The sequence below is a fragment of the Arachis hypogaea genome, unplaced genomic scaffold, assembly GCF_003086295.3.
Source record: "Arachis hypogaea cultivar Tifrunner unplaced genomic scaffold, arahy.Tifrunner.gnm2.J5K5 arahy.Tifrunner.gnm2.scaffold_36, whole genome shotgun sequence".
Lineage (NCBI taxonomy): Eukaryota > Viridiplantae > Streptophyta > Magnoliopsida > Fabales > Fabaceae > Arachis > Arachis hypogaea.
In genome coordinates this window covers 65,001-75,361 of record NW_027255471.1, presented here as the reverse complement: position 1 = coordinate 75,361, position 10,361 = coordinate 65,001, and the positions used below count along the sequence as shown (strand labels likewise).

Here is a 10,361-nt window from a genome sequence, read left to right as displayed (position 1 = left end):
ATTTTTCTTTATTTTATCATATTGTATTTATAAATGATAAATAAAAAAAGGGGAGGTTGCTCCTATATGAGTGTTTTTATTCGTGAATGCAAACATATCTTTTTTTATCATTCAAAGAACCTGTTTGTAATAACTATCCCTTTTTTTTATTCATTTGGTCAACGTCCTCCCACACCACCATTGCGTATTGTTATTTATCGGATATAGAATAAAATAGATCCACTTCTTTTTGTTCCTACTGAATAGAATTGTTCCATTTTTCCTAAAAACCTAGAACAAATATAAATCCTTTACCAGATATAATTGACTGCAAAGGGGGTTCCATAGTATAAGTATATTTTTTAGTATCTTTTTTCTAGTGCAATAAAGTTACATAGTGTCTATTTTTTGCTGAAAAAAAAAAGAGGGGTATTCTCATGGGTTTGCCTTGGTATCGTGTTCATACTGTTGTATTAAATGATCCCGGCCGCTTACTTTCTGTCCATATAATGCATACGGCTCTGGTTGCTGGTTGGGCCGGTTCGATGGCTCTATATGAATTAGCAGTTTTTGATCCCTCTGATCCTGTTCTTGACCCAATGTGGAGACAGGGTATGTTTGTTATACCCTTCATGACTCGTTTAGGAATAACCAATTCGTGGGGCGGTTGGAGTATCACAGGAGGTACTACGCCGAATCCGGGTATTTGGAGTTATGAAGGTGTGGCTGGAGCACATATTGTGTTTTCGGGCTTGTGCTTTTTGGCGGCTATCTGGCATTGGGTCTATTGGGATCTAGAAATCTTTTGTGATGAACGTACAGGCAAACCCTCTTTGGATTTGCCAAAAATCTTTGGAATTCATTTATTTCTTGCAGGGGTGGCTTGTTTTGGTTTTGGCGCATTTCATGTAACAGGATTGTATGGTCCTGGGATATGGGTGTCCGATCCTTATGGCCTAACCGGAAGGGTTCAATCCGTAAATCCCGCATGGGGTGTAGAAGGTTTTGATCCTTTTGTTCCGGGGGGAATAGCCTCTCATCATATTGCAGCAGGGACATTGGGCATATTGGCGGGCCTTTTCCATCTTAGTGTACGTCCACCCCAACGTCTATACAAAGGATTGCGTATGGGAAATATTGAAACCGTCCTTTCCAGTAGTATCGCTGCTGTATTTTTTGCAGCGTTTGTTGTTGCTGGAACTATGTGGTATGGTTCAGCAACAACTCCGATTGAATTATTTGGCCCCACTCGTTATCAATGGGATCAGGGATACTTCCAACAAGAAATATATCGACGAGTTAGTGCTGGGCTAGCCGAAAATCAAAGTTTATCAGAAGCTTGGTCTAAAATTCCCGAAAAATTAGCTTTTTATGATTACATCGGCAATAATCCGGCAAAAGGGGGCTTATTTAGAGCGGGCTCAATGGATAATGGAGATGGAATAGCCGTCGGTTGGTTAGGACATCCTATCTTTAGAGATAAAGAGGGGCGTGAACTTTTTGTAAGGCGTATGCCTACTTTTTTTGAGACATTTCCAGTTGTTTTGATAGACGGAGACGGAATTGTTAGAGCCGATGTTCCTTTTCGAAGAGCAGAATCGAAGTATAGTGTTGAACAAGTAGGTGTAACTGTTGAGTTCTATGGTGGCGAACTCAACGGAGTCAGTTATAGTGATCCCGCTACTGTGAAAAAATATGCTAGACGTGCTCAATTGGGTGAAATTTTTGAATTAGATCGTGCCACTTTGAAATCAGATGGTGTTTTTCGTAGCAGTCCAAGGGGTTGGTTTACTTTTGGACATGCTTCGTTTGCTCTTCTCTTCTTTTTCGGGCACATTTGGCATGGTGCTAGAACTTTGTTCCGAGATGTTTTTGCTGGCATCGACCCCGATTTGGATGCTCAAGTAGAATTTGGAGCATTCCAAAAACTGGGCGATCCGACTACAAGAAGGCAAATAGTCTGATTCGGATAGAACGTTATTTTTTTTTGTTGTTTCTTTTTGACTATACTTTTGTTTGGGGTGATTTAAATTAAATCATAGGGAATTTGATTAATCTTGATTTGAATGATTGTATTTTTTTACTCTAATCTAATAAACAGGTATGAAAGCTATAATTGTAAACCAGGATGAAATCTATGGAAGCATTGGTTTATACATTCCTCTTAGTCTCGACTTTAGGAATAATTTTTTTTGCTATCTTTTTTAGAGAACCCCCTAAAGTTCCAACTAAAAAGACGAAATGATTTTTCATTATCTCGATTGAAGTAATGAGCCCCAATATTGGTATATTGGGAGCTCATTACTTCAACTAGTCTCCGTGTTCTTCGAATGGATCTCTTAGTTGTTGAGAGGGTTGCCCAAAAGCAGTATATAAAGCATACCCAGTAAAACTTACAAGTAAACCAGATATAGAGATAGCAACTAGGGTTGCTGTTTCCATTTTTCTCAAATTTCAAGACCACAATGAATCTATAGGATAAAATCCTATATTTACAGTGAAATGGTATACAAAGTCAACAGATCTCAATGAATAAAAAATAGGATTTATGGCTACACAAACCGTTGAGAGTAGTTCTAGATCTGGTCCAAGACGAACTACTGTAGGGGCTTTATTGAAACCGTTGAATTCAGAATATGGTAAAGTAGCTCCGGGGTGGGGAACTACTCCTTTAATGGGTGTTGCAATGGCTTTATTTGCTATATTTCTATCTATTATTTTAGAAATTTATAATTCGTCCATTTTACTGGACGGAATTTCTATGAATTAGATTCATAAGAACCGACTAACTATCTTTTTTATTTATATAGTTTTTTAAATAAAAGGGGTAAATTTACCCATTTTTGTTTTTTATTTCTAGGCCAGTTCATTTTGAATTTGGTAGTTTGACCGTGGAATTTCGTTCTTTCTTTATTTCCGGAATATGAGTGTGTGACTTGTTCTAATTGATCTTATTGCAAATACAGAACAAAAATAAAGGATCTGTCATCTTGATAGAGATGGTTTTACCCCGTCAGATATTATTTTCTAGTATCTGGAGCACGGAATATATAAAATAGATTTTAAAAAGTATTAGAACTATGATTCATACTTAATATTTCGACCTCGCAACCGGACTTTAATAAATTTTTATTAGAAGATACGTAAGTTAGAATAAATAAAAAAATTTTGATTCTTTCAAATAAAATTGCCACTGTTTGTCTTTTTTTTATCAAAGCAAAAAAATGTCTTTTGATTTCTTTTTTCATTCTATCCTATCTATTTCTTGAATAAGTGATAATCCAGCAGTTCTTACTCAGGGAATTTTTGGACATTAAAGGTTTTTTTGAATCATTGTGGTTCTGGTATGAATCTGAGGTTTTGTTTAATTGTTCATAGGGTCTTAACAAGAGAATTCTTATCAATACTAATAATAAAGAAGACGGCACTAAAAAAGTCGCATTCTACAAAAAAATCAAAGAAAAAATGAAGTAAATAGAATATTCAAGAGGCCTGTAAAGATCAAGATAAAGACGAGTGCGCCGACTTGAGATTTTGGCATTATAACCCTGCACAGATCAATTTAAGGATTTATATATTTTTCTTATCTTCAAATAAGATTTGGAATAATAGGATTAAATTAAGAAGTTTAAAACTTTTTATTATTTAAATTTAACATATCCGTTTCCGTTACAACCAGTATTGGGTTTTTCTGTTTGAGCCGTACGAGATGAAATTCTCATATACGGTTCTCAGAGGGGGAGTTCCTTTGGTTTACCTATCTCAATAAAGTCTATGATTGGTTCGAAGAACGTCTTGAGATTCAGGCGATTGCCGATGATATAACTAGTAAATATGTCCCTCCTCATGTCAACATATTCTATTGTTTAGGAGGAATTACACTTACTTGCTTTTTAGTCCAAGTAGCAACGGGGTTTGCTATGACCTTTTATTATCGTCCGACCGTTACTGAGGCTTTTGCTTCGGTTCAATATATAATGACTGAGGCTAACTTTGGTTGGTTAATCCGATCTGTTCATCGATGGTCGGCAAGTATGATGGTTTTAATGATGATCCTGCACGTATTTCGTGTGTATCTTACCGGCGGTTTTAAAAAACCTCGTGAATTGACGTGGGTTACGGGCGTTGTTTTGGCTGTATTGACCGCATCTTTTGGTGTAACTGGTTATTCCTTACCTTGGGACCAAATTGGTTATTGGGCAGTCAAAATTGTAACAGGAGTACCCGAAGCTATTCCCGGAATAGGATCGTCTGTCGTGGAATTATTAAGGGGAAGTGCTAGTGTAGGACAATCTACCTTGACTCGTTTTTATAGTTTACATACTTTTGTATTACCTCTTCTTACTGCTGTATTTATGTTAATGCACTTTCCAATGATACGTAAGCAAGGCATCTCCGGTCCTTTATAGAGAATATGGATCCTAGATATTTCTAATCAATCATTTTTTATTTTGGGGAGGAACAAAAGTATTTCATTGCTACAAATATGGATTATTAAAAAAAATAAGACATGTATTTGGATATTTCCCTGCAACTTAAGACTTAACAAAATTAGCGTCTTATTTTTTTATTTGACATACACGAATAGTTGATAGTTGAGGGGGATTCTCCGAAGAAAAAACGGATTATGGGAGTGTGTGACTTGAACTATTGATTGGATCGCGCAGATGGATGACTTTTTCATATCTGCCACATTTTAATTTGCAATAAAATGTGTCTCTTTGTTCCAACCACCGCGCAAGCCCCCCTACAGAGGATAGGCCGGTTCACTTGAAGAGATTCTTTTCTATGATCAGACTTGATCATGTCCTGGATGACCGGGCTTCGTAAGATCCACTAAAACTAAAATAAGTGAAGTGGTCTAATACGGATTCCGTCTTATCGATTTCACTTAACTTAATAGTATTGAAATGCATTCATTTCCTATGCATTGACTCGATTTATGATACTATCGGAGTGAAACAAGTAGATCTAAAGAAGAACAGGGGTTAGATTCCATTAGTAACAAGTAAATCCTTTAATTTAATATGTAAATGTATGTTAAAAAGTCCCGATATCTTTTTTTGAGGGGGGCAAAAATATCAAGGTCTGAGATGACCCAGAAAGCACTATAAATTTAAGAAAGCCTACTTGGGTATTGAGCATTTACAAATAAGAAATGAGTTTTTCACAATAGATAGTTGTGTAACTCCGTAAAACAGAATCGAGTCCATTTTCTTACATATAAACTTTTCTATAGGTATACTCGGTTCGTTTGATTGATGCTCGAGCCGGATGATGCAAAATTATCATGTCCGGTTCTTTCGGAGGATGGATCAATAAGAATTCACCTATCCCAATAACAAAAAAACCTGACTTGAATGATCCTGTATTAAGAGCGAAATTGGCTAAAGGAATGGGTCATAATTATTATGGAGAACCCGCATGGCCAAACGATCTTTTATATATTTTTCCCGTAGTTATTCTAGGTACTATTGCTTGTAACGTAGGTTTAGCAGTTTTAGAACCATCAATGATTGGGGAACCCGCGGATCCATTTGCAACTCCTTTGGAAATATTGCCGGAATGGTATTTCTTTCCTGTATTTCAAATACTTCGTACAGTGCCCAATAAGTTATTGGGCGTTCTTTTAATGGTTTCGGTACCCGCGGGATTATTAACAGTACCCTTTTTGGAGAATGTTAATAAATTCCAAAACCCATTTCGTCGTCCAGTATCAACAACCATCTTTTTGATTGGTACTGCAGTAGCCCTTTGGTTGGGTGTTGGAGCAACATTACCTATTGAGAAATCCCTAACTTTAGGTCTCTTTTAAATTGATTCACTTGTGAATTAAAATCTCATATATATTGGGTATCTAGGGAGAATTCACTTTGAAAGGACTACTCCCTAGATACATCTTTGAACCTACTCTCAGTATGTAGATTTTTTCTAAATTTTTCTAAAGATAAAGATTCAAACTCCATATTTTCATCTTTTTTTTCTTTCTTTTTTATAAAAAAGAAAGAAAAAAAAGATGAAAAAAACCTAATGGATTTCCAATTTATGCAAAATGCTTTTCTTTCAATTTCGAATTTCTAAAATGTCCAAGATATGTTTTACATCTTCTATCCGAAAATCTTCTATTTTCATAAGGTTTTCGTGACTGGTATTAAAAAGGTCCAATAATGTATGTATATTGGACCTTTTGAGACAATTATAGATCCTGGGAGGCAATTCTAATTGGTCAATAAAAAAAGATTTTAATTCTATCTCTTTTTTGTTTTTTCTTAGTTTAGCCAATGTATCATGAAAAGTGAAACCGGGTAAAGTAACTTTGTGTTGATTTTTTTCTAATTTCAAGTTTTCTGCTCCCGCATGTAAAAAAGGAATAAATAGGTCAATCAAATTACGGGAGGCTTCATAAAGCGCTTCTTTAGGAGTTAAACTCCCATTTGTCCATATTTCGAGAAAGAGTATTTCTTGTTTTTCATTCCCATTCACATAAGAATGAATACTATGATTTGCGTTTCGAACAGGCATGAATACTGCATCTATAGGATAACTTCCGTCTTGAAAGTTTTTTAGTCTTTTTATACAATATCCGCGATTCCTCTCGATTTGTAATCTAATACACAAATTAATGGGTTCTATTAGGTTAGCTATATGTTGCGTATTATCAACAATTTCCACAGAAGGTGGTAAAATGATGTCTTGAGCGGTTACATATCCGGGACCGTTGATACAAATAGATGCGTCTCGAGTCCCATACAGATTACTTCTCAATACTATTTCTTTCAAATTCATTAAAATTTCATGTACTGATTCTTGAATACCTACTATGGTCGAATATTCATGTGGTATTTTCTCAGATTTTGCACGTGTGATACATGTTCCCTCTATTTCTCCAAGCAAAACTCTTCGCATCGCAATGCCTATTGTATCAGCTTGGCCTTTCATAAGTGGAGACAGAATAAAGCGTCCATAATAAAGGCGCTTACTGTCTACTCTTGATTCAACACACTTCCACTGTAGTGTTCGAGTAGATACTCTAATTTTCTCTCGAACCATAGTAATCAATTCTTTTTTTCAAATCCTTGAATTGTTTATTTCTCTTGTCTTGAAATTTATTCTATGTTTTCTATTTTTATCTTTTGTTTTACATTACACACGTCGTTTTTTAGGGGACCTACACCCATTATGTGGCATAGGGGTTACATCCCGTATAAAATTTAAGAGTATGCCACTTCTACGAATAGCTCTTAATGCCGCATCTCTTCCGAGACCGGGACCCTTTATCATGACTTCTGCTCGTTGCATGCCTTGATTCGCTACTGTTCGAATAACATTTCCTGCTGCGGTTTGGGCGGCAAATGGTGTTCCCCTTCGCGTACCTTTGAATCCACAAGTACCTGCGGAGGACCACGAAATTACCCGACCCCGTACATCGGTAACAGTGACAATGGTATTGTTGAAACTAGCTTGAACATGAATAACGCCCTTTGGTATTTTACGAGCATGTTTACGTGAACCAATACGTCCATTTTTACGCGAACCAATTTTGGGTATAGGTTTTGCCATATCTTATTATCTTTTTATTATTTCATAATTATTATCTCATAACCTAAAAGGAAGTCTGAGATGTATGGATATATTCATTTCATGTCAAAAAAACAGATGTTTTACTATATTTCTTTTTTTTAATTAGAAACTAGAATTAATATTCTCAAAATTGGCATTCTATTTGTGTTAATATACAACTAACAAAAATAGAATTTCCAATTTTAGATCCCCAAAATCTCTCTATCTAATATCTCTTTTTTATATTGTATTCTATTAGAATAGTTCTAATCTATATATATATAATCATTGATATATATTATATATATAAGAAAATTTCGAAATATTCGAAATAGAATTTCTATATTCATTCAATAATTTGAAATTTTCACATATTCAAAAATATTAATATATAATCAATATTACTATAAAATCATATCATATATAATAGAGAATATTATATAATTTCTAAGTTTTCATGTAAAAAAAAGTTTGAATTTCAATATCTATATCTTTTTTTATTTTTTTTTTATTTGCGCACCCAGTCCTTTATAATTCAAAGCCCTCTCTTGTGGCTTTTGTGGAAATATTATCCTTATCCTTGTCTTTGTTTATGTCTTGGATTGGAACAAATTACTAGAATTCTACCTCGTCTACGGATCAATCTACATTTTTCACAAATTTTACGAACAGAGGCCCGTATTTTCATATTTATCATTCCTTCAACTTAATCTCGGATCCATTTTAATGGAAGAAAATAAGGTTTCCTTCAATTTTTAACTTCTATTCTAATCGTACCCCTCAAAACCAATAATATTGAAGTTAAAAAAAAGTCTAATTAAAGAATTTATACTTGCATTTTTTATTTCTCTGTGGTAGAAATATATATAAAGAGTATGTTGAACCTTTTCAGAAATATAGCCTAGACTGATATTTTCATTATTTAAAATTGAAAATAAATGAACCAACCCCGAACATACCCCACAGGGGAAATTGATTCAGCAATATTGAATTAAACCCTCATGAATCCGTTTCTTTATAACAATTCCTGTTAAACCCATTTCACGCATTCATTAAGGTATGAGGAGTGATATGAGAGACTTGTGTTTTGTTTTATCTCTCTTTACTTTTTTAAAAAAATTGATAGAATTTTTTCTATAATTCGGATATCAGAAAGATTACCATATATAACATAAAACTTCTCCGCCGATTCGTTCTAATCGAGCCTCTCGATCTGTCATTATACCTCTCGAAGTAGAAATAATGACAATTCCCATCCCCCCTAAAATTCTTGGAATTTGTTGATAATTAGAATAGATTCGTAGACCAGGAGTACTGATCCGTTTTAAATTCAAACGCGTTTTAGATGATCCTTTTCTATTTCTTCTATATGGTAGAGTTAAAACTAAAAAAAGATTTCCCCCTTCCCTATGTTTTCTCACGTTTTCAATAAAACCCTCTCGTAAAAGCATTTTAGCAATGTTTTCAGTAATGTTAGTACATGGTATTAGAACCGTTCCTCTTCCATTCATGTCAGCATTTCGTATAGAGGTTATTATGTCGGCGATGGTGTCCTTACCCATAGGAAAATAAATGTTACCCTTTACTTACTTTTGATATAATCAGCATGCTCCGTGTTCTATATTTTCTAATATATATTAGAGTAATATAATTTGAAAATATTTTAGTTAAAATTAAAGAAAGATATCTAGTATATTTATATATCTTTAATAGAAAGATATCTATATAATATCTTATTTATATATTTCTTTTTATATTTCTATATTTATTTTTATACTTATTTTTATTCAAAAAGAATAATATATATTAAAAAAATAAAAAACGAAATCCAATTTTATTAATAATTAGATATATGTGTAAGACATAATTTATTAATTTATCTATTTCATTTTCATTAAATAAAAAAATGTTTTTTCTTATAATACCTCAGGTGCTAATGAAACTATTTTAGTGAAATTTAACTGTCTCAATTCCCGGGCGATTGCGCCAAAAATTCGAGTTCCTTTTGGATTTCCCTCTTGATCAATGACAACCGCGGCATTATCATCATATTGTATTATCATGCCATTGCTACGTTTAAGTTCTTTACAAGTACGTACAATTACAGCTCTAATCACTTCTGATCTTTCTAAAGACATATTTGGTACCGCTTCCTTGATTACAGCAACAACAATGTCACCAATAGAAGCATATCGTCGATTACCTGCTCCTATGATTCGAATACACATCAATTGGCGGGCTCCGCTGTTATCGGCTACATTCAAATGGGTTTGAGGTTGAATCATATCATTCTTATTTTATCTGGTTTTTCAGTCCAAGGCTTGAAGTAAAAAAAAATATTCTCTATTCAACAAAAGAAAGGAAAAATTGCCATGTTTTTTCCTCCAAAAGACCTCTTTCCTTTGGTTTTTATTATTTATTATCTTGAAATAATGAATTGAGTTTGGATAGGCATTTTTGATGCGGCTATTGAGATAGCCCTTTTGGCTATATTTTCTGCGACTCCGCCCATTTCATAAAGTATTCTACCGGGTTTAACGACAGCTACCCAATATTCGGGAGATCCCTTTCCCGAACCCATACGCGTTTCGGTTGGTCTTACTGTAACTGGTTTGTCTGGAAATATCCGTACCCATATTTGTCCACCTCGGCGGACATTTCGTGACATTGCCCGCCGACCTGCTTCTATTTGTCTAGATGTGATCCAAGCGGGTTCAAGTGCCTGAAGAGCATATCTTCCGAAGCAAATATGATTACCCCGATAGGATATTCCTTTCATTCTTCCTCTATGTTGCTTACGGAATCTGGTTCTTTTGGGGTTA

The 10,361-nt window shown here is 34.4% G+C and overlaps 1 protein-coding gene across 1 annotated transcript; it reads right to left on the bottom strand.

The window, feature by feature from the left end:
- Positions 1 to 9,455: 9,455 nt before the first annotated feature.
- On the bottom strand, positions 9,456 to 10,318 carry LOC114927094 (large ribosomal subunit protein uL14c). The gene is made up of 2 exons (XM_029296801.1): positions 10,069 to 10,318; positions 9,456 to 9,793 (listed from the first exon to the last, which is right to left on the bottom strand). The coding sequence occupies exons 1-2, from the start codon at positions 10,316 to 10,318 to the stop codon at positions 9,456 to 9,458; spliced, it is 588 nt and encodes a 195-aa protein (XP_029152634.1).
- Between the last annotated feature and the right edge of the window lie 43 nt (positions 10,319 to 10,361).